Here is a 24600-nt window from a genome sequence, read left to right as displayed (position 1 = left end):
CATTTACCCCCTCAGCTCCGTATTGTTAATGACTATTCATGGCATACCACTGGTTGCTGTGAAAGAACAAATGGAAATATTCATACATTTCTATTGCTGTCAACTTAGCTTCACGAGGCCTCAATATTCAGCCCTTTAACAGTAGTTTCCACGGGTCACATACAAGACCCAGTGTATGTGTTTATTTTTTACTTTTGACTCTTGTAATTTTACCAAAAGGCAGACAGTACCTGTTTGCTCCTGAGAAGTACTGGTGCTCTCCAATTAAATGTATTGCTGGAGTGGTGAGAAGTGCAGGTACTCTTCCTCTCAAAATAAAGAGGTGCAGGTACTCAGTACCGCACAGTACCTGCTCATTGAAAGCACTGATTATAGTGCTATGAGGTTGCAGACTGCGACCGGAAGCACTATGAATATGTACATTGTTTTTAAATTGTATTACACACATTGTAAGACAGTCTGGTGTAAAACATGTAGAAATGTATTGTTTATTATTAAGCAAGTGTTAAGCTTCTATTTCAGGGGTCTTGAGTCTGTGTGTCATGTCATTTGGCGCCCTTCCATTTCTGGAGCTTTAGAGCAGTTGTAAGATCTTCTAAGAGTTTCTTGTTGCTCAAATGGGTGTAATTGCTGATATTTATACGTTTCCCTCGTCTTCATTGTTTGATTTTAGCTCACGAGAAAGTGTCCCTCATAGTCGTTGAATGTCACTAATAATTACACAGAAATTAAGAAAATGTCACACATAAGCAATCTGAAACCTTGGCAGCTATGAGCAGACACAATCTTTGTCTAAGCAAACTCATTAATTTCATTTTATTTTAGTTCACCTCATCCTCACCCCAGCCTCACAAGCCAGGAGCGCCCAGATCTCTAGGATTATTCATGCTTTCTATAATTAGATATTCTCGCCTGATTTTCTATAGGCATTTCCCTCACTTTCCTCGGCTGCATTTGGCGTCTGTTACCACAAGGGGCGATGAAGGAACGCCCGAGTAACAAGCAGACTGCCGCTTTCATGGAGCAAAGTCTTCCGGAGGGGCGTGGCCTCGTTGACAGAACGTCCAATCCGACGGCAGGGGCGTTGCCGTACGTGATGGAACCAGAAGACTGTACTCCCGCGCCAGTGATGTGAGCCTAGGCATGTGGGAGAGGGTGTGGTCCTGTTCCTGGTCTTACCTTCGAGAGGGGCGTGGGGAAACAAAGAGGGCGTGCTTATATGGAGAAAACCGTTATTTTTGGGTGTGGCCAAACACCTAAGGGGCATGATTTCGAACATCAAGCATCAACCACTCTGGGCGTGGTGTGAAAGTGTCTGTTCTTAAGGGGCGGAGCCTATGAGCGAGCTTTCAGTAGTGGGTGGGCGTGGCCCGACCAGGGGCGTGTCCTTGCAGGGTCCGTTCTCCGGGTGGGCGTGGCCTCCGAGATCCGCACTCCGCTCGCTTTCTCACCTGCAGTTGAGCGCTGGCAGCGGAGGCTCAGAGCGTGTAGTAAGCGGGGGGCAGGGAGCCTGGGAGCGCGCCTGGACAGAGGGTGGTGCTGGGAGCGCGCCGGAGCCCAGAGTCTTCACAGCCCATTGGAGGTACAGGCAGTAGGCACAGACAGCCAAGAGGAGATACCGGCTGAAGGAGGCACAGGACACCATTTGCGGGGATACCTGCAGGAAGAGGCACTACTGTGGAGACAGGAGGGCAAAAGAGAACCCCGGGATGCCAGTGCCTCCGTTTACCCTGCTGCTGCTGCTGGAGGTCTGCGGAGCGCGCACGGTGAGTGTGATGGAGTGTCACATGGGGCCCCTCCTCCTGCTCCTATCCACCCCTTCCTGTACTTCACGCCAAAATCCCTCTGCACCTGGCGAGACGCCGCATCCCCTTCACACACACCCCTCGTCTGCGGACTGCACCGCATCTTGTTATCTGCCCGCCTACTGCTGACACTGTGCACCTGGGCACCTGCCCCACGTGCTCGCAGCATGTCAGGCGCTGTGCACCTGCAGTGGATGTCATGTATCAGCCGAGCATCCTTAAGCACTTCATTTTTGTCAGACACTCTGCCCTCGCAGTGATTGACAGCTGCCACCCGAGCTCCCTCGCGAATTTCAAACGTGAAATTTAGTGTGCACCTTTGTGGACCATTCATTGCAAACACCATCGACATAAATGGCGCACCTGCAGTGATTGACAGTTGTCACCACAGTCCATTCATAAGTTTCATCCGTCCCAAACACATTAGACACCTGCGGCTATTGGCAGCTTTGGGCGAAATACACCGCGACTTTCACCAGCAGTGATTGACAGCTGTCAGGAAAGTCCTCTCGCACATGGCACTCTTCACTCACACTCTGATCATGTAGTGAGTGGGACCTGTCAAAAGAGCTCTCTTTCACATTTTTTCAAACATATGCAGTGTGCACCTCCACTGACTGATAGTTAACCACGGGGTCCTATCGCACATTCCACCCTTCCCTCTCCTACACTGTCCACATATAGTGAGTGGTAGCTGTCAACAGGGCTCTCTCACACACTCTTTCACACGTATACAATTTGCACCTGCAGTGATCGACAGTTATCCATCGGGTCCTGTCTCCCATTCCACACTTAAATCGGACTCACGGCTCACTTCTAGTGAGTGGGAGTTGTCTACAACCACCTCATACATTTCTCCACTCACAAGAATTGTGAACCTCCCGTGATTGACAGCAGTTGATGGACTGGTCTCCAACCTTCACGTACACTGTGTGACAACAGCAGGGATGGTGAACTCTCAGCAAGGTCCGACCTATCGTGCATTTCATCCTGCGCACGCCCATCGTGTACCTGCACGGTGAGCAGAGCCCTCTCACACATTCCATCCTTCACACACAATGACCGGCTCTGACTGACAGGTGTTCGCTGAGAACACTCCTGCAGTAATTCAAATGCACTGTGCACCAGCAGTGTTCGACAGCTGTCACCAGAGCCCTGTCCCCATGTCACGTTTTCACTTGCACTGTGCACCAGCAGTGATCGACAGCTGTCACCAGAGCCCTGTCCCCATGTCACGTTTTCACTTGCACTGTGCACCAGCAGTGTTCGACAGCTGTCACCAGAGCCCTGTCCCCATGTCACGTTTTCACTTGCACTGTGCACCAGCAGTGTTCCACAGCTGTCACCAGAGCCCTGTACCCCATGTCACGTTTTCACTTGCACTGTGCACCTGCAGTGTTCCACAGCTGTCACCAGAGCCCTGTACCTCATGTCACGTTTTCACTTGCACTGTGCACCTGCAGTGATCGACAGCTGCCACCAGAGCCCTGTACCCCATTTTACATTTCACTTGCACTGTGCACCTGCAGTGATCGACAGCTGCCACCAGAGCCCTGTACCCCATTTTACATTTCACTTGCACTGTGCACCTGCAGTGATCGAAAGCTGCCACCAGAGCCCTGCACCCCATTTTACATTCCACTGTGCACCTGCAGTGATCGACAGCTGTCACCAGAGCCCTGTACCCCATGCCACGTTCTTACTTTCACAGTGCACCAGCAGTGATGGACAGCTGTCACCAGAGCCCTGTACCCCACTTCACCTGCACTGTGTGACAACAGGGATGGGGAGCTCTCAGCAAGTTCCGACCTAACGCGCATTTCACCCTCCACACGCCCATTGTGTAAATGCACAGTGAGCAGAGCCGCCTCGCACATTCCATCCTTCACACAGAATGACCTGCTCTGACTGACAGGTGTTTGCTGAGGACACTCCTGCAGTAATTCAAATGCACTGTGCCCTGCACCCCATTTTACATTCCACTTGCACTGTGCACTTGCAGTGATTGACAGCTGTCACCAGAGCCCTGTACCCCAATTTATGTTTTCATTTGCACAGTGCACCTACAGTGATCAACAGCTGTCACCAGAGCCCTGTACCCCATGCCACGTTCTTACTTTCACAGTGCACCTGCAGTGAACGACAGCTGTCCCCAGAGCCCTGTACCCCATGTTACGTTATCACTTGAACAGTGCACCTGGAATGATTGGCAGCTGTTAGGAGTGATCCCGCCACACACCTGCAGTGATTGACAGCTTTCATCAGGGTCCCAAATACACAGTTGTGTGTTTGTGCACGGTGTTACCTGTAGTGATAAGCAGCTGTCAGCCGTAGAGTCCACTGAAATGACTCGATCTTTCGGCGGAGCGAATGCGCTTTCTATGACACGCTTTACATGCTTCAGGCGCGCGAGGAAGCTGCCTCCAGGGCTCCCTGCACACACATCCATCCCTTACTGTGCAGTGACTGACAGCTGTCAGCAGAGTTTCCACGTTCACGCGCTGTCCTTCGCTCGCCCTCATTCCTTGCCTTCCAGCTGTGATTGTAACATTGCTTAACATTATGGCAGTGGAGTTCACTCTGCACACTCCCCAACCCCCAGTCTGCACGCGCCTGCACCGGATGTGGAGCTCTCATTAACCCTCGTTAGCCCACACGTCTGTGACATTAGTATGTGAAGAATCCATGCCATAGGTGTACTTGACCCTACTAAGGCCTGGTCCAGAGGCGCAACTAGACCCAAATTTCGGGGGGGGCTGCGAAAAAATTTCGGGGGGGGCTGAATCTTTTAAGCCATAGGCAGAGTGGAGCTGCAGGGGCTCTTAGAAGGGGTGAAACAACAGCAAGGCCTCATTAACATGCAAATGGTCTTTTAAAGACCTGTGAAGTGCTCGGGTGCGGCTGTGTGTGTGCCGCGAGGCTGTCTCATCCCGGGCTGCCCGACGCGACGGGGGAGCTGAAGCCCTGTGAGTCCAATGGGTGTTGCGCGCCTGGCCTGGTCCTACGTACGGCCCGTACGGTACGGGTTAAAAGCAGATGTTTTACCACTCCCCAGTCTACACATGATATCCGACCACTCTACACCTTGTACCCTACTGTATCTCCCATACCCTGCAGGCGCGCAACACCCATTGGACTCAAAGGGCTTCAGCCCCCCCCCCCCCGTCGTGTGTGGCAGCCCGGGATGAGACACCTTCCCGGGCAAAAAAGCAGCCGCACCCGAGCACTTCACAGGTCTTTAAAAGACCATTTGCATGTTAATGAGGCCTTGCTGTTGTTTCGCCCCTTCTAAGAGCCCCTGCAGCTCCAATCTGCCTATTGCTTAAAGTTCAGCCCCCCCGAAATTTGGCTCTAGTTGCGCCTCTGGTACCCTGTCAGTCTACCCACTGTACCCTACTAACTGTGTCTCCCAGTCATTTCACCTGTTGGACTCGTACCCTGTAAGTCTACCCATTGTACCCTACTACTCAAACTGTGTCTCCCAGTCATTCTACCTGTCGTACCCTGTCAGTCTACCCAATGTACCTTATTAACTGTCTCTCTAAATCATTCCACCTGTCGTACTCTGTCATTCTACCAATTGTACCCTGCTAACTGAGTCTCCCAGTCATTCTCCCTGTTGTACCCTGTCAGTCTACCCATTGTACCCTATTAACTGTGTCTCCCAGTCATTCTACCTGCCGTACCCTGTCAGTCTACCCAATGTACCTTATTAACTGTCTCTCTAAATCATTCCACCTGTCGTACTCTGTCATTCTACAAATTGTACCCTGCTAACTGAGTCTCCCAGTCATTCTCCCTATTGTACCCTGTCAGTCTACCCATTGTACCCTATTAACTGTGTCTCCCAGTCATTCTCCCTGTCGTACTCTGTTAGTCTACCCATTGTACCCGATTAACTGTGTCTCTCAGTCATTCTACCTGTCATACCCTGTCAGTCTACCCATTGTACCCTACTAATGGTGTCTCCCAATCAATATACCTTTCGTACCCTGTCATTCTACCCATTGTACGCTACTAACCGAGTCTCCCAGTCATTCTCCCTGTCGTACACTGTCTATCCATTGTACCCTATTAACTGTGTCTCTGTCATTCTACCTGTCATACCCTGTCAGTCTACCCATTGTACCCTACTACCTGTGTCTCCCAGTCACTCTACCTGTGGTATCCTGTCAGTATACACATTGTACCCTACTAACTGAGTCTCCCAGGCATTCTACCTGTCGTACCCTGTCAGCCTACCCATTATACCCTACTAACTGGTCCCCCAATCATTCTACCTGTCATACCCTATCAATCTACCCACTGTACCCTACTAATTGTGTCGACCAGTCATTCTACCTGTCGTACCCTGCTATTCTACCCACTATACCCTACTAACTGTGTCTCCCAGTCATTCTACCTGTTGTACCCTGTCAGTCTACTCATTGTACCCTACTAACTGGTCTCCCAGTCATTCTACCTGTCGCATCCTGTCAGTCTACCCATTGTACCCGACTAACTGAGTCTCCCATTCATTCTACTCGTCGGACCCTGTCAGCCTACCCATAATACCCTACTAACTGTCTGACACGGTCATTCTACCTGTCGTATCCTGTCAGTCTACCCATTGTACCCTACTAACTTTCTCTCATTCCTTCTACCTGTCATACCGTCATTCTACCCATTGGACCCTACTAGCTGTCTCCCAGTCATTCCACCTGTCATACCCTGTCAGTCTACCCACTGTACCCCACTAACTGTGTCTCCCAGTAATTCCCCCTGTCGTACCCTGCCAGTCTACTCTTGTACCCTACTAACTGGTCTCCCAATAATTCTACCTGTCATACCCTGTCAGTCTACCCACTGTGCTCTACTAACTGTCTCTCTCAATCATTCTACCTGTCGTACCCTGTCAGTCTACTCATTGTACGCTATTGCTGTAACTGTGTCTCCCAGTCATTCTACCTGTCAGTCTACCCATTGTACCCTACTAACTGGTCTTCCAATCGTTCTACCTGTCGTACCCTGTCAGTCTACCCACTGTACCCTACTAACTGGTCTCCCAGTCATTCTACCTGCCGTACCCTGTCAGTCTACCCATTACTCCGTGCCTCTTCACTTCCCGTGCCCTGCCACTCCCCCATCATACTCTGAGTCACACGTTCTCTATTGAGATGCACACTGAAACCACTTGTACATTGGCATGGGTGGAAAAGGAACAAATTCTATTCATCATGAAATTTATCTTCGAAATAAATAAATATATATATTGTGTATGCATTGAAATGTGAAAAAAATACCTGCACTGCCCGCCTCTTCTTCATGTCTGTGCCTTCACTGCTCTTGCCACCCTCTCCTGTTTCCCTGCTCCTCTCTTTGTTATGCACACATTTCCGTCCCTTTCTGCCCTCTTCCCCTGTCCTTTCTGCCCTCTTTTTCTGCCCTGCCCCTCACTCTGCCTGTCTGGTTTTTGTCTGTGCGCTGCCGCCCTACAATCATCGTTCTATGACCCTTGCTGCAAAGTGACATTCACGTGACACCTCAGATAGCTCTTTAACCAGGCCGCTTGGCATGCTGGGGCATTTGAGACCATACCTACAATTGGAAAATCCCAACCTACAAGTTCCAGCTTGCAAAGTGCCTTTGGCTGGAAAGCCCTGGCTTGTTTATGGTGTCACATTTGACATGGGCCTAGTAGAAGCTTGGCAGCCCACCTGGCCTTCATGATTCCAAAGTGTCCACCATTCTGTCCTTCTCTGCTTGATCCCGTAGTGCGATGTGAGGACCCCTATCTGTGCTGTACCTGCTGTACTTCCTGACACTTTTACCCGCATTAGCCATCCCTTCCTGGCCAGAGTTTGATGGCCCCTGTTGCCAGCGGAAATGGGCTCTTTGGCTGCTGGTTGAGGATTCAAGTTATGTTATATTGATTTGTATAGTGCACTAATCACCCGAGAGGGTCCAGGCGGTTGGGCAGGTGTTTAGTTGTGTGGTCCCTTCGGTGTTCATTCGATTACAGAACTCAAGAAGTGACGAGCAGGAGGCTGTGTTGTGTTGAGGGAAGTTGTTCCATGTCTTGGGTGTGGTGTAGGAGAATGAGCGACCTCCAGGTTTGCTTTTGTGGATGCAGGGAGTGAGTTAGAGGCCCTTCAGTCCTTTGGTCCTCAGTGCCACTGCACCTTTTGCCTACACTGGCCTACACCTCCCACTTCTTACTGTCAGTTGTGTAATAGTGAGAATTTTTGGGGCCCTGGGCAAGACATATTTTTAGCCTCCTGTTTGGAACAACTTTGGATTGTATTACCTATTCAGGGGCATGGCTACCATTGGTGCAGTGGCACCGGTGCCCCAAGCCCTTACAGGGCCCATTAAACCTTCAAAATTGGTGTGTTTCACTACCTCAAAACCCGTCAAAGGGTTACATTCCCAAGCTTGCCCCGGGGCCCCTAGCATCTTTACTATGCTACTGTACCCCTTTTATTCTGATTCAGCCTGCAATATACCAAACAATATCGAATTGTACTTTAAGTGATCAGAAACAGGGTCACACAAAAAATGTCAAAATATGTCTTGGCCCCAAAAGCCTTAAGATGACTCTGTGCAGACAGAGGAAGGCAGACCCAGGGGAAGAGTTCAAAACACTTTCTCAGGGCGCCTTTTGGGAGATTGGGCTCCGGTGCCCTTCCCTACACTTCCCATGCCTTAAAATGCCTGTGATTGTCTTCTCTCCTCCCACTGAGAGTTAATCCTCATTCTGCCCACTCACCTTTCCCCATCTCCCACCTCTGTGGGATGTGTCCTCCATCGGAGTTTTTTGCCTGCTCGATGTCCTTTCCCTCTGTGCCTCCCTGTACTTCCCTTCTGTGCCCTGCCTGTCCTCTCTTGTACACCTCTCCCCGCTGCGGGATGCCATGTCTGCTCCTTTGCCTTCCCTTTCCGTATCACCCATCCCCCTTCCTTATCCTCTCTTCGCTCTGCCTCCTTTTGTTCCGGTTGGTCCTCTCTCTGTGCCCCTTTTTGTCCTGTTTCCCTGCTTGTCACCTTTTATTTGTTCATATACCCCTCAAGCCTGGACATGCTTGTTCCTCCCCACGTCCGCTCTCGCTGCCTGCTCTGATATGTTCCTTTTCTTCCGGCCTTGCCTGCGCCCTAAATGGACCCTTTCATGCCCTCTTTGATGCCCTTTCTGATGCCCTTTCTGGCCAGTCACTTTTTCTGCCCTCGCTCTGTCTCATCAGCCCCCTTTCCCTGCTCTGTCTTCCCCTGTCCACTTCCGTCTTCCCTCTGTACCGCTACTGCTCCCTTCCTCTGAGACATCTCTCTCCCTCTCCTCGCCCCCTCCGTCCAGCCTTTCCGGGTTTTGGTCCAGCCGTATCTATTTAAGTTGTGTTCGCGCATCTTCTCAGCGCCCCTGCCCGATGCCGCAGTAACCGCTCTATGCACGCCCGGCGTGGGGAAGGAAAGCCGTTCTCTCTCCGACATGAATAGTTTCCACCCAATCATCGCAGAGCGTCCATGAATCAATCAATCATTCAGGATTTATAAAGCGCAGCTAATGACCAGATAGGGTATCCAGGCGCTTCCTCTGTAGGTTTCTCCTTGGATGAAACCAGTGCATCGGCGCTTTTCATAATATAGCATGTCTCTTTCGTGAGGACATTTGAGTCTAATGTTGAGGGAGCGATCAGAAAGTAAATTTTACATGCAAGAAGTTGGCATCACTTCATTAACCCTTGGTTATCGCGGCTATACGGACCCTATTGGTGTGGGCAGGATCACTAAAGACACAGGACTAGAGGGGGCATGTGCCTGCTGAAAGAGCCTTAACTCAAGATATTGGTACGCGTGTGCGGTATGGTGCCCCCTATGTGAGGCGGGCATGCTTACCTATGTAAAGTGGCAATCAGTTAGAATGGTCCCACCCCGTGCAAAGAAAGCCTTCCAGTTGTCTTTCCCCAATCCCACGCTACAAAATGTCGCCCTCAAACAGTGCTTGAAATGGGAATATGGAAGTGCTGCTTCTCAAAGTGCCGGTACTCTCCCATTAAAAGCATTGGAGCAGTGCTGAGAAGTGCTGGTACTGTCCCTTCCAAATCAAAGAAGTGTAGGTACTCAGCACCTTGTAGTATCTGCCCAGTTAAATTCCAAAATGCACCATTGCTGATGCGCATATAGGGTAAGCAAGCTTGTGTGACCTCACGCTGTATAAGTATTTCCTATGGCCTATAGGGCTCTGTGTCAACCTTAGGTTTTCACTGAAGGACATTCAACTTCCTGCAGAGGTGCTAAGTGTAAATGCACGTGATTTCCTGGGAAGCCAGGTGATGCTTGAACAGCCATGCACTTCTCACGACACCTCCAGCACACAGTCATTTAACCCTTTCCTGTCCACCGTTCGCAGGTTTACAATGGGGATCCTACCTTCAGAGGTGCCTGCAAGCCGGGCTTCACGGAAGAGGGATACACCGCATCGGTCTCCCAGAACATCATGGAGGGGCAGAAACTACTCAAAGGTAAGAGTAGGGACGGCTGGGGGCCATGCGGCACAGATGACAGGGCTTTCATAGCAAGAACGAAGACTCCTTGGGGGGATTGGGCGGAACACAGAGAGATCCATACGGAACCGCATAGGGACAGGCCGGGGGGACCCAAGGAGCACAGAATGCTGTATTTCCACTGTATGGCCATAGGGGTAGCGTTCATGCACTGTTGTTTCAATGTATATGACTTTGATGGCCTCTATGGGGGAATGATTCTGTTATTTTTCGTCTGGTACAGTACCGTGGTGTTGTATATGGATGTCACGCTCAGCGTACTATTCTCATTTATCTAAAACTTTTTTTAAAGAATGAAGACTCCTGGCAGCACATTGTCAATGAAACTCCACTTAGAAGCTTTGATGTTGATGCTAAAGCTGTCTAAAGTGCTGACAACGTCTTGACCATAGTATGGTGTCTGCAAACTTATCAATGGACTGAGTGAGAGAGAGACCTCATTGAACACTAGGGTAGAAATGTCTCTGAAGGAGGGGATGCATTTGTGAATGTTTGAAATATTGAGCTTTGTTCAGCTGTGATGATGACAGGAGCAGGTCAGGTATCTGGAAGTGATGTGTGTTCCCTTTCACAAAAGACAAGCTAGGCGCCCCCCCCCCGAGGACAGACGTTTCACTGATGCGGCCACGAGTCTCATTGGCTCAGTCAACGGACACACTGAGAATACTCCTTGGAGCACACTGGCTGCATCCCTTCCTCGTGCGAAAGGACGCACAGTGAAGCTGACGTAGGACTTCAACCCATGATTGACAAACCAAGATGCTGTATGTGGCCACGCCTCTCTTCTGTATCAGCTGTTGATTGCAAGTTGTCTCAATGTTTCCAGATGTCTCAAAATAGATCCGTTTATCGTGATGTTTCTGTTGTTCACTATTTCTTGACTTTGACGCTGTTATCGCTTAACCGAAGCATCTATCTATCTATCTATCTATCTATCTATCTATCTATCTATCTATCTATCTATCTATCTATCTATCTATCTATCTATCTATCTATCTATCTATCTATCTATCTATCTATCTATCTATCTATCTATCTATCTATCTATCTATCTATCTATCTATCTATCTATCTATCTATCTATCCTCCTACCGCGAAAACCATTTATTTATCTTCTATTTAATATGTCACTTGTCGGTTATCTACCATCCATCAATTCCCTATTGGTTGGAACAAATGTCCCTCAGTGAATGATGGCGTTTCGCCGGCGCAATCATAAATCTCGCTGTCACCTTTTTGTCATTTGCACCGCTCCAGCATCTCAACGAACACAACATCAGACAATGTAATGTCATTTGTTGCGCGGTTCAGCGGAGGGAGGACTTTGACGACTCACTCGCGACAATTCTACTCGTAGGCCACGCCCCTTGTCAGTGAGGCGTGAAAACAATGTGCTATTACCCTGGCCAATGCCAGGTAGAGACATTTACATTGAGTAGATATGTGTGTGTATAAAGCTGTGTTCTATCTGCAGGTGGGTTTAATCTATCGATCCATTTTGTCTTAGTGTTTATGTTTTGGGGTGACTTGCGTCTGTGAGCTCGCGCTGGCGGTTTCTATTGCAAACCTTTTCAGTTCTGTCCCATTATCTCACTCTTTGTTCAGCCCACGGTGATGGTTTTGTGATAATTTCTAGAGTGGATTTATTGCCAAATTTGGCATTCCCTAAATTGTCCCTGCTTAGCGTTGCGCAATAAAACAGACGTTGTTGTTTAAAATGTGGTAAACAGCTCCTACTGACATGCTGTTCGCAAAAAAGGCACTTTCTTCCATTTAGGCTGCATTGACAACATGGAACGCACACTTGCAGTAGCAACTACCAATTAGCTTTATTGTAATTGCAGGATTACCAGCGCTTTTGTGATTGTAATTTCTATACCGCCAGGAGACAGATGTGGCCTGCGTTGTGCATTGACTAGCTCCCTCGAAGAGGCAACGCCTGCTTTTCTGAATGAGTTGTGAATGAGCTGTGTGCCAGCCTGCTTGCCCCTCGTGGTATTTGTGAAACTTGATTGGAAATCTAGGGAACGGGCAGGCACCGTTGGCACACATTTCGCCGTGCGCATCAACTGGGGGATCTACAAAGCTGGCACCGCCCAGATTTTTCATTCTGATGTTCTGAGGATGTTGAGTGTTGACAATGTATGACATCATCACAGTGTGCCACTGATGATTAGTTCCTAACTTTGATGGAATTCCTATTAGCTAACAATAAATTAAGTACAACAATTACATTGCATGTATAGAGTCTTTTAGATGGATATATATAGATATATATATTTATGTTATATTATATATTTCCCAAAAGTGTTGTGAGAGTTTCATGTTGGTTCTGATGTTAGGACATTATTTGGTGCTTTAATGAATGGGCGTATCTATAGGGGGTACATTTGTGTTTTTTAAATGTTTTATGACCCAATGGGATTGAGGGGTGTGACCAGTGCTCCATTCGAACACCAGCCACTGAACGGCACAGTCTTTAGAGTTGTGACCTCAAAGCTTTGCTTCCTGACTTTATTCTCCGACCATTAGCGTCTCTTATTATGTATTGCAAACGTAAGATCCACCAATCAAAGCTTATGCTCAACAGTGGTCCAGTCGAAATGGGATTCAAGGCAATACTTGTTCCTGTTATGTATGTATGTATGTATCCACGCGAGCTTTCCCCCCAACTCTGTAATACAAATTCAAAAGGAGCTTTATGTAGTCAAAATGTAGCCATAGACCACTTGTGATGAGTTGCAGATCAAACATGTTTAGAAAAAGAAGGCATAGCGATTGAGAGATCTTCTGGTCTAAGGCGTTGAATAAGGTGTCTGAAATCCAATCGCTTGCCTAACTGATTTGGTAAATTCTTAAATGATACTGCCCTGGTTTTCTCCATCTTTGTTTGAACTTTGACATAGGAATATGTGTTTAATTTTTTATGGACCCTGGATCATTGTTGTTGCCAGTAGGTTATCCACGGTCTTCATAAGAAGACGTCTGATTTTGGCATTTAATTCCAGATCGCTAGGGTTCCTCACTAGAACTTCCCTGTTCACAGATGATGTTCCGCCGGACCGTACGGCTGCCACGTGGATTACTCATACTCCACTGCATATATAGCTTACTGTCATCAGCACAGCTGTATTAGCTGTGACCATTAACACTGGTGGGTCTTCTGGCAGCTGGGTTTGGGATTGATGATGTGCCACTGATGTGTACCCCTGTATAAGGATCCATTTCTGGTTTTATTTTCTGCTGCCCTTCTTTGAGACATGAGGAAACTGGTACATCAGTGATGGATCCATCTATTAGAACACCGGCCTATAGAAGGGCGTGCCAGCCTCCAGCCTGTTCAGAGGATGGGTTGGTCCATGAATTGAATGCCAAAGATCAGAAACTCTAGCTTTGTTGTCTGTCTCAGCTCATAGTTGTAATGATCAGGTTTTGTGTTATTCTGAGAATGACCGTGTCAGTGGCCATTTGCGAGTGGACATCAGCCCGCCAACCAACTGGATCTGGGTGCCCCCAAAACAGTCCCTTCCACAGGATCAACTTGATTCTTTCTACAGTTCAAGTTAAAATGACATAGTTGACACAGAACTCCACTGCTGGTGTTATTTCCAGCTTTTAGGGTTGGTTACAACATTTGAGATAGATGCTTCGCTCAGTGCTATGGGGCCCCCTTTCATTCAGTGACAGATTATCTTTCTTTGACAGACCAAAGTTTGAAATAATTTTGGTTGTGCAACTGCATGGTGTTGAGTCTGTCAGAATGTAAATTTTCATATACACTTTTTTGCCCCAAAGCGTTATCACTTGGATGCAAAATCCCACAGAGTTATTTCAGTGTCTAGGTTGGTGTGAACATGTGGCTCATGCAGAACCTTCCCTCCAGACAGGGTCTTGGCAAGGAGGTCCGTGCCTCTGCCGTGCCTCCGGGAGTAGCCTTCGGTTAGACTGTGCGCCAAGAGCTTCTCTAAATGCAACGCCAATGAGAGTCGGCTGATAAAGCGGAGATGGTTGGGACTCTTGTGTGGTTCTGAATTTTAACTAGATTATTTCCGGAAAGATGGCTGACGCTGTACTTTAAGAATGCCAGCGGGATAGACTGGTCCAAATTTGGGAATCTTCCAGGACAGATTGCTTAAATAGTGAGTTGTTACTATGCCAGTGCTGGTGGTGTGAGAAGGGTCACATGTTTTTGTAGCCTTCGTGAACAACTTTGACAAAGTTATAATTTGAAGAAAATGTTGAGACCTGCTTTATGGCTCTAGGAGAAGTCCAGATTATTTGTGCCCAAATTTTGCAAAAAATACGACACCTTCGTGTTCTTTCCTGCATGCATTTAAGCAGATAAAACCTGGAGTCAGTCTGAGTTTTTGTACCTGTGGAGAAGGTGGAAGGCATAGCATGGTATTACCACGTGATGCTACTTTGCAAGAACTCAGAAAGAGGCGTCAAACCTGGTATATCTACCCATATCTATCCCTGCTACTGGGTTCTACTGAGTACAGTGTTACTGCGCCCAAAGACAATGGGATGAACTTCTATGTGCTATTCCCGTCGTCCACACCACTGTGCATACAAAATGCTACTGTGTTAGTTTATAAAAGAATTAATCCTACATTGGTTTTCTACACAGAGTTCTAATTCAAATACCACAAGATAAGTAAATCACACTTCACTAATGAAGCTGTGTTTTGGTTGATTATTTTCCATGAAAATCACCATGCTAATGGTAATTAGACCCCCCCGCCGCCCACTTAGTGTCTTGAGACCCTCAGGGGTGAGTAGTCGCGCTTTATAAGATTACTGATTGATTGATTATTTGCAGAAAGTCTTCCCTTCAGTGCTAACATTGCAAAAATCACAAGCTTGGGAATTTCAGTAAATACGGCTTATGATATGTCTTCACAGTCCTGCAACATGAAGACCCTTTCATCTGTAGAGGCGGAACCCCCAATTGTTTACTTTATTTGTGATAGATTTTTGAAACAAAAGCGATGACCGCCTGAAGTTGTGAGGATGTGTTTCGACGGTTCTCAGGCCGAATTGAGCCTTACCTGCCTTATTACCTACACACGGGTGTCCCACCAAAGGTACATAAAATTTCAGACATCATGATTTTTCTCTTACTATTCCTCAGCTCTGCTTTAAACCCTAGGTGGGAATTAAAAAAACACGCTATCCACCGACTTCAAAGCGCTATTTCAAATTCCTTGTTCCTGATTTTGCGCTTTGTGACATCCAACAGTGGGGAATGTTCGAGCACCGAGCCATCGTCACTCAAGGCACTCTACTCACTCCCTTCTCCCAACTTTACACTTCCTGAAGCAGGAGAAGTTTAAAAAAAGTTTTAAATAATTTTTGCGTATTTAGCTAAGGTCACACCCCAATATTCACTAACAATGATTCACGAATTAAGAACTATTGGAAAGTGCTCAAGATCTCACATGTTTTTTAAATGAGGGTGAGAGTCTTGGATCCCTTGCTCTGCCGCCATGGTTACTGCAGCATTGCGACTCCACCATGCAGAAGTGAGACTGTGCCAGGGATCCTTACTGCACCTGCTGGTTCCATCGATAGGAATGGGTTCTGAGTAAGAGTGGGCAGAACTAGCGAAGTTTTACTCTGTGTAATTTCACGGAGTTACCTAAAAAATCTCCACGAAATTCTGCGGAGTTCTGGGAGCGGCAGTCTTCTGGTCAGTTGTTCTGGTCACACTGATTCTTTTGTGCTGGAAGCTTGTCCCGTTCTGTAAAATCAGTGTGAGCTGCACTACGCGGCGCTCCAGAGGGTGCTGCTTCTTTCTGCTTGTTGAGTAGATTTGCTACTTGAGCGAGCAACTTTTGCAATGCGAGCGGCAACTTTTTCAACTCGAGTAGTAGCGACCTGCTGCGACCGCCCATGTTGAGAAATCTTTCTGGGAGAACCTCTAGCGCTCGTTTTTTCGTGCTCGCCAACTTAACCATGGTCAGCCCCATGTGAGTAAAACTCTGCCACGCGGCGGTTGGTGCAATTTTGGCAAAACACTGCAAACTCCCCTGGAGGAGCGGAGTTTACCGCCCTTCCCTAGTACTGAGAGTTCAGTGTCTGGATCCAACTCAAGCAGAGCGTTAGACATCATGATTTGGAGCTGAAACTGAATCAATTATTACACCGCTTCCAGGGCCATGCATAGCAGGACGTAGCGTGCCCTTCTCAGCAGAAAGGCTTGAACCAGTTTTAGCTTGAACCAGTTTTAGCTCAGTCTTTCCCTAATTGGTCAGGAAATGCCTTGTATTGTCAGCAAAAGTTTTGAACATCACCTAACAAATGTTTTTCATCTGGCTTTCTTTCCAGGGCAGCTCATTTAATTACCGCCATGACAGTGTCTAAGAAGATCTCCCCCAGTGTAGTGTCAGAGTGAATCCACAGTTGGAACAGAATAGAGTGGCATTACATTTATGTTAAATCCTTGTGGTCTTGGAGCGAGCAACGTTTGTTTAAACAATGTACTTTAGTGCAGTGAAGGCCATAATCTTTTATACACTTTGTGCCCTGTAAAGATTATATGGGTAATCCAGTACCCCACCGTTCCAGACGATATCCACCACCTGCAGAAATATATACATGTACCTTCCTATAGTCACTGTACTGCTCACTCTCAATAGTTTCATCTCTTTTTCCCTCCTTCCCCCTCTGAACTCAGTACTCTGCCCTGTTGTGCTCTTTTAAATGGATGAAGCTTCATTGAAGATTGGATTGTCACACAAAGACATTACAATGTGTCTGCAGATCATTCAGCAGAGATGCCCTACCGCAGTGCTTAATTTGTGCCAGGGCTCTCATCAGGAGGTCACTGCAGCTTGCCCCACACACTGCCCCTCTCAGCGCAGCCAATGGCAGTATCAACACAACTACTAACCATCACACTCTAACAAGTGTGACAATTCAGCTAATAGTAATTTTTATTGTATATTGATATAATAAGAAACAGACTGTTACATGCCCCGCGGTTGACAATTAAGTGCTGGTGCAGAGCACCAGAAACCACTGGCTCAAATTAAGCACTGCCCTACCAGCTTCCTGCTTCAGGGCATTCACTGCTGTGGCGTAGATGTCTGCATGTGGTAGAAAATGCCACCTTCCCTCCCTAAAATGTTCTCCCCCTCTTATTACATACTGCCCATAGCTACATCTGGAGCTGGCGGCCGCTGCTCCTATATTGTGTCCACGCGGTTAGATACGCATTGTGTGCCTACATTCACACAACACACAGCCCCAGATGACTTTAGATTCCCTTGGTGGAAAGATTGTCCTATATTCTGTTTTTTATGGACGATTCTATGGATATCCTATTTACATTTCCAGGTATTACGCTGGAAAAGAGTATTTCTTTTTGGAAATCTTTCAGGTTTGCTACAATTGACACATTATTCTGAGCTTACCTCGTTTTCTATGCTCCACTATTCTCCTATTTTTAGAGCCTCTATTTCCAGAGCATCACTGGTTTGTGCATCTGTCATCTGTTTAAACTGTATTAATTATCTTGACAGCAATATTGATTTAATGGTTTCCAAAGATCTTAAAGCGCCCTTGTGCATTCGCGGCCATAGATATTTCAAATAATGTTTGATCTGCTGCTTCTCACAACTATAGCATTAAATGTAGGCTGTTTTTTTTTATAAATGAAGATTCAGTTAAAGGTTAATTAATTTCTCTTTCCTGTTTTATAACCTTTCTTGGGGGGCGAGGGAAACGCTGTTTCTTTATAATTGCATTCCACACAGGAGATGTGATATTAGATATGCGGGAAAAACACATGAAGAGAATAACTATTTAAAAAAGGAAAATATACAGTAAATAATTACATATATTTGCCTAGTCTATGAACTAATTTTCCCATTTAAGTAGCGTCCCTGTGCTTGGTTGTGTGTGTGAAACAGCGGTACACATGTTTGTATATTTTTTTGTATGATAGGTTCTGTTACCCTTGCTTTGGTGTGTGAAGTAACATTGGTATAATCCTTGTGTTGACTGTGTGTTAGTGTGTGGTGTGTGTGTATGAATGTGACTGATATGTGTGTGTTTTGATAAGTAGGTGTTTTTGGTTTCTGGCCATTGGTCTAAATGTGTTTGAATGTATGTATATCTATCTATCTGTCTGTCTGTCTATCGAGATAGATAGATAGATAGATAGATAGATAGATAGATAGATAGATAGATAGATAGATAGATAGATAGATCTTACCAGACAGACAGACAGATATATATAGCTAGATAGATAGATAGATAGATAGATAGATAGACAGATAGATAGATAGATAGATAGATAGATAGATAGATAGATAGATAGATAGATAGATAGATCTTACCAGACAGACAGACAGATATATAGCTAGATAGATAGATAGATGGATAGATGGATAGATGGATGGATAGATAGATAGATAGATAGATAGATAGATAGATAGATAGATAGATAGATAGATAGATAGATCTTACCAGACAGACAGACAGATATAGATAGATAGATGGATAGATGGATAGATGGATAGATAGACTTGACCACATAAAAAACACTTTTACTTCAGGACAGAGAACCTTGCGGACAGGCACATTTCCATGGGAAGAGGCACTCCACCCATGATGGTTCCACATTCACATCTACATTTTTATGCAGGCGTGATCTTTCAAGCTTAAAGTGCCTGTTTTTTCAGCTCTCCCTTTGATATCTTATAGCAGGTAATAGTATGTAATGACACAAACACACCGCCACTCACGAGGATGACATCACAGTCAAACATCAGGTTATTTCAACAGGTACAGGAGAGCTGTTCGAATGGAGTTTGAGCCATAGACTGTACACACATCTTATTAAGAAAGGCAAAGGATCAAGAGTGCATAATCAGAAGATGCATAGATACAGTGCATGGACCATGCCTGGTGCTGCTCTGCTTGTCCTGCATTGCTGTGCACACTTCTATGATTGTAACACCCACCAACATCTCATGCTTTATAAAAAGGAAATCAACCGACCCAAAGAATGGCTCCTAGGGGCCTTCCAATGTCCTTTCTGACTATTGATGTATCTGGCTGCATACCTAGGTATGCAAACACCTTGGCCATCCTAGATAATTGTTGGCGCCCTAGTGAAAACGTCATTAGATCCATGATGGGTTTGCTTCTCTGCAACAGACATCACATAAAGAAGCTGTTGGTTTAAAGAGCAGATCCTGATGTTTACAAACCAGAGGAGAGTGCTCCAGTGCTCACACGACAAGTCATGCATCCCGGGGAATGCTGGGTATGAAAGCATTGGAAACAAGTTCAGCAGCTCCTGCAAGGTGCAAGCTAATGCTATTGCAAGCCCTGGCAATCACCCCCTTACCACTCATGGCTGCTCCTCATTGGCTCACCGTCCTGTGGTGCATCCTGGCGTCCAGTGTGTTTGAAGGACTGGCTTTTGTTTCCTGGTCGCAGGCTGGGGCCTTCCTCCCTTTTCTCTGGTGCAGTTTGTTTCCCTCTTGTCTGCTGGTTTCTCTTTTCATGTGTTCACCCCCCTCTGCCCGTTCACTTCCATGCCTTACCATCTACATAGGTGGTCCCTGTCCTTTCCCACACAAACACTGCCACCATATTGGGTCAGTGCTATGGATTATACTTTATTCCCACCTCTGCCTCTCCTCGTCTCTCCATGCCAACCCCGGCTCGCTGTACAGATTGTGCAAGCAATTTAAAGAGTGCTTAGCTGCCATTTTGCATCAGTGTTCACTGGTTCTTGTTTGCTTTGTCAACAAAAGGCATAGTGCAGGTTCCTGCAGGCCCTGTGGGGCACAAGGGGCTGCAACACTTCAGAGACCCCCAAAAGCTTCAGGGGCCTCCCATTCAGCACACAGCCAATGATATCCCTGAGATATGGAGTCTAAGGGTGCCCTCCTCAAATTCTGCATGGAGGGCTTATCATCTTGTGGTACGCTACCGTTGCCAACCATCTGCCACCACTCTTTACCAGTCCCTTCTGCTACTGCGCATGCAGTGCACAGGCTGTTCATATCCTGCACACCACAGCCACCATTTGTTCAGTTTGTTGCACGTTATAGTATAGTGGTGCCCCTCATAGCACTATTTCTATTTGCCTCCCTCACAGTACTCTCCGTGGATGCCTTATCGGATGGATTTTGGCCCCACTTAGGCCATCCTTGTGGCTCTTTGCAGCAGGACCCTGGGCTGTAACACAGACTGGCTCCTCACATGCTTTGAGGCTCCTCTGTCCCTGTATGTGTTCATGATGGTGTTGAACAGGATGATGAAAACAATGATGCTAAGTGGTTGATTTCTAAAAAAAATAAGTGCCGGGGCTCTCATCAGGAGGCAGCTTGCAGTAACCCATTTCTCCTGTTAGCACACCCTAAAACAGAACTAACTACTTACCACGAAAGTGGGGAGAAGATATGGCGTAATGGCCAGAGTTGCCGAATTTGGAGCTGGAGTACCTGGTTCAAGTCTCAGCGTTGGCTCAACATCCTGTGATTCTCGGTAAATCACTCAATCTCCTTTTCCCAGCATAAATGTCCCTAACTGATGCTCATAAAAAGTGTCAGTGTTGATAATTAAGTGACGGTGCTGAGCACCGGAAACCACCGGCTCAAATTAGGCACTGATGATGTTAAAGATTCCCCCCTCCACTGTTATCCACCTGAGTTTCATTTTTCCACCATACCATTTTCCCCACGTCTCTTTTCGGTTTACTTCCTCAATATTCTGCCATTGTATCAATTCATTCCCCCCCAGTATTTACTCGGTATCAATTTTCATATCCCCGGTCTTTCACAAGTTCGTCGTCATTTTTCCCTTCTTTTTCGTCAGTCACTGTCTCTTTTCATATCGCCGATGCTACTGGTCTCTCTTTTCATTCTTCTCTCCAAACCCTCTCTGTAATCAGCAGTTCTCACTCTCAAAGCAGTTCACTGGCACACCACTTAGCCACTCACACTAGCAGAGACTTCTTTTTTTGGCCGGATCTCTCCAAACTGCAGTTTGTTTGGAAATCCCACCGCAGCCTGAGCCTTTCTTGCTCCAGAGGAAATCTCATGACTGCCCAAGACTAGAATCTCACCAAATCTATAAAACCAAAGATTTGCAAACTTCTATCTAATGACTATGACCACCTGGTTGGTTATTTTTGGAAAGGAACAGAACTCGGATGCCCCCGGTCATGTCACTTACTCATCGCAGTCCCAGCAGGTGGCTTGTGTACCTGGTGCCGCGTGTGATTGCTCCAGGAGGGCATTTAAGGATCTGGTGTAAGAATGGAATGAGGTTTTAATCCCTGCCGAGTGAAGCATCTCGTGGGACTCCTGCGGCGGTCCTGCTGGGTCTGGTGGCTAAGTGGACTCATGCGTCCGCTATAGGGGCCTGTGTTTGACCTCATGGTCAAGGTTCAAATCCTGGTGGGTCCACTCAACCTTTCATCATTCTGAGGTCTATATAATGAGTACCATTGAGTTGGGTAACAATAAACATCTGTAATTCAGCGCCAAGATACCCTTGGGTGAATATGTGCTTTACAAATATACGTTATGTTATGTTAGGTGACGGCTGGTATTAGGGCAGTGCAGGTGGAAGTGGCTACTGTGACTGTGAAGAGTTGGAGATCTCCAGCTCACCATCACCAGCAGCAAATGTTGACCCCAAATTGAAATAAGAGTGAGGAACATTACTAGCATCACTATTCTCCTTGCACCACCTCTGCTTTGTTTGACATGATCCTGTTTAGTCCTCACCGATTGTGGCATGTAATGCTGGAGAGAGTGTGAAGTCTCTATAGTGATGGAGTTAATGGCTTCATCGGGGCCTTGGCTTTGTACGGCTCTGCAGAATGTAAACTCCGATGATCGTGTAGTCACAAAGATCATGGACTTTGTATTCGTTTGTCTGCATCAACATATTTGTGCTACTAAACATGTCTGCGTAAACATGTCATTGTAGGAGAATTGCGATTTCATTGCAAGGTCGAAACACTGTTGCTGGAGGCATTTGCTTCGCCTGCATGTGCAACAAGCATTGGCAATCTCAATAAGTCTGGCTCTAAAGGAATGTTGTATGGTACTGTGAAGGATTCAAGTAGATAGCATGAGAATGGATGGGTGTGAAAAGCAAAGTACTATAGCATAATATTAGTGTAGGGTAAAAGGCCAGGTGACACCCGAACTGTCAATCCACACGTAAAAATGCACGTAGGTTAATGAATACCCTTCTCCAATCGGTGCTGCTGCCAGAGAAAAACAACGTAAATTAGTTATTTATCTAAGACACTTTAATAGCTTTACAGTGTCATCTGTCTGCTCCTGAAAGTTCAAGCTCAAACAGCTGGATAGATAAACAAAATGGTCACATGTGCATGGAAGTCCAGCCCTTTTTTGTGGAAGCACACAACTGCTGCCATATCAAAACATGTACTCCTGACTCCCAACATGTCGGTGGAGCAAAAGCCTCACTCCCGGTCATTCTCACATAATTGTTTGGCAGCAGCTGCGTTGTCCCTCCAGACAAAAAAATGGTGATTTAAACAAACCGGTTTTTGCTTGAAATTTCAGCTATATTTTTTCACATTGTCTGCTTGTTGAAGCTTACTTTTCTGGTGCATTCACATCATTGCCTTTTGCTTGTTTCCCACCACCCTCACAAGTGCACGGCCTGGGCTCCTCTCATTGGCCTGTTTATCTGCGACTCTGCCCTCTCTCGGTTTACATCCCCTCGTGGACACATCCCTCCTGTAACTGACCTTCTTAGCCTCTCCTCGCTGTTGCACATTGGTGGGCTCTATATAATGCTCCCTATTGGCTGAACAGTACCTCCAGTTAGTGTTTGGTCCTGAAGCTGCACCGGAGACTCCATATAGTGGTCCATCAATGGTCTAACAGTGCATTAGATGAGTTGGGTCTGTTTGTGGCAAATGAAAGGTCTTCATATACTCTGTCCTCTAGTGGGCCCACCTACACACATTAATGACCGCTTCTACTTTGGTTACAGTCCACCCCTTAAACAGGGTCATTTCCTGCATCTAGTCTCAAGCTCACTGAGATACCTCATGCTAATGAGCAGCAACTATGAGATACATCACACACCCGCTCCGCATAGCGCATATAGTCCATGCTAGAAGCAGCGTCTTTTCAGTCATGAACTATGAAAGGTACCTGGGAACCAAATGCAAACCTCAACCGGTCTATGAAGCTCTGTATCATTGATTCAAAAGGACATAACCCTTGCTAAGAAGAGTTTAATAAAGGAACTTCTTCTAGCAACTTTAGGCTAACAAAAGATTGAGATAGAAGCTTCAAAGTTCCAGCCTCTACCTTGCAGGTTGATGCTTGTTTCACTATACTATATCACCAGGATTGTAACTTGTGACTTATAGGGAACTCAAAGACCCCTGCAGCAAAAGCAGGAACCCACTGGGCTATCTTACATAAAATACAAATTTGTGGACCAGATCATGGCGGAAGAAGACTAGGGGCCCAGGACATGGGGAACAGGGTCCCAAGAACTAGCATTAAGAGAATTTGGGCCAGTGGTACGACCATTCATTTTTGTGAGTCGCAAATTGTGACTCGCAATGTGCAACTCGCAAAAATGAATGTACAACAGTGTATCAGACACTGTTTGCGATTCCCAATGGGGTTGCACATTGCATGCCTCATTAATATTCATGAGTCTGTCGAAATTTGCAACCCCATTGGGAATGGCTGGCCCTCCTAGGTGTGGTGGTCTGCTGGGCTCAGCAGAGCTCCATGTCTGCGACTGCTTTTAAATAAAGCAATTTTGTTTTTAATGCAGCCCATTTTTCTTAAGAAAACGAGATGCATTTAAAAAAAGAAAAAGGAAACGTTTTTGTTTCATCTTTTAAGGGCAGGTAGTTGTCCCTGGGACCACTGTCTGCCTTTAAAAATTATTTTTAGAACCAGTCACAAAGGGGAAGGAGTCCCCCGGGCACCCCTTCCCGCTTGTGAGTTGTTTACTGCAACTGTTTTGCAACCGCAAATGCTGTCGCACAACAGTCATACATAGCATTTGGGGTCGCTATTAGGAAGGGAATGCCCCTTCCTAAAGCAAATCCTATTTAGCAAATAGGGTTTGTACATGGCCCTGTAGGTTTTTGCATACGCAAACTGGTCGCAAACCTGTTTGCGCATGCAAAAACGGGTTGTACATCTGGCCGTTGGTATTCTGTGGTCCAAAGGGAACAGGAACATCACATATATGTAGATGTACTCATCCCTTTGTGA

At 46.6% G+C, this 24600-nt stretch overlaps 1 protein-coding gene across 1 annotated transcript in view; it reads left to right on the top strand.

The window, feature by feature from the left end:
* The first annotated feature begins 1474 nt into the window (after positions 1-1474).
* The window catches only part of CDH4 (cadherin 4), a 1855428-nt gene continuing 1832302 nt past the window's right edge, over positions 1475-24600 (top strand). Inside the window, exons 1-2 of the mRNA XM_085619784.1 lie at positions 1475-1766; positions 10189-10300. Coding sequence (XP_085475910.1) covers positions 1710-1766; positions 10189-10300 — 169 coding nt within the window. The 5' untranslated portion in view covers positions 1475-1709. The remainder of the gene's footprint in view (positions 1767-10188; positions 10301-24600) is intronic.

The sequence above is a fragment of the Triturus cristatus genome, chromosome 7, assembly GCF_964204655.1.
Source record: "Triturus cristatus chromosome 7, aTriCri1.1, whole genome shotgun sequence".
Taxonomy (NCBI): domain Eukaryota; kingdom Metazoa; phylum Chordata; class Amphibia; order Caudata; family Salamandridae; genus Triturus; species Triturus cristatus.
The sequence above is the reverse complement of the archived record's forward strand: the minus strand, read 5'-3'. Positions and strand labels throughout refer to the sequence as shown.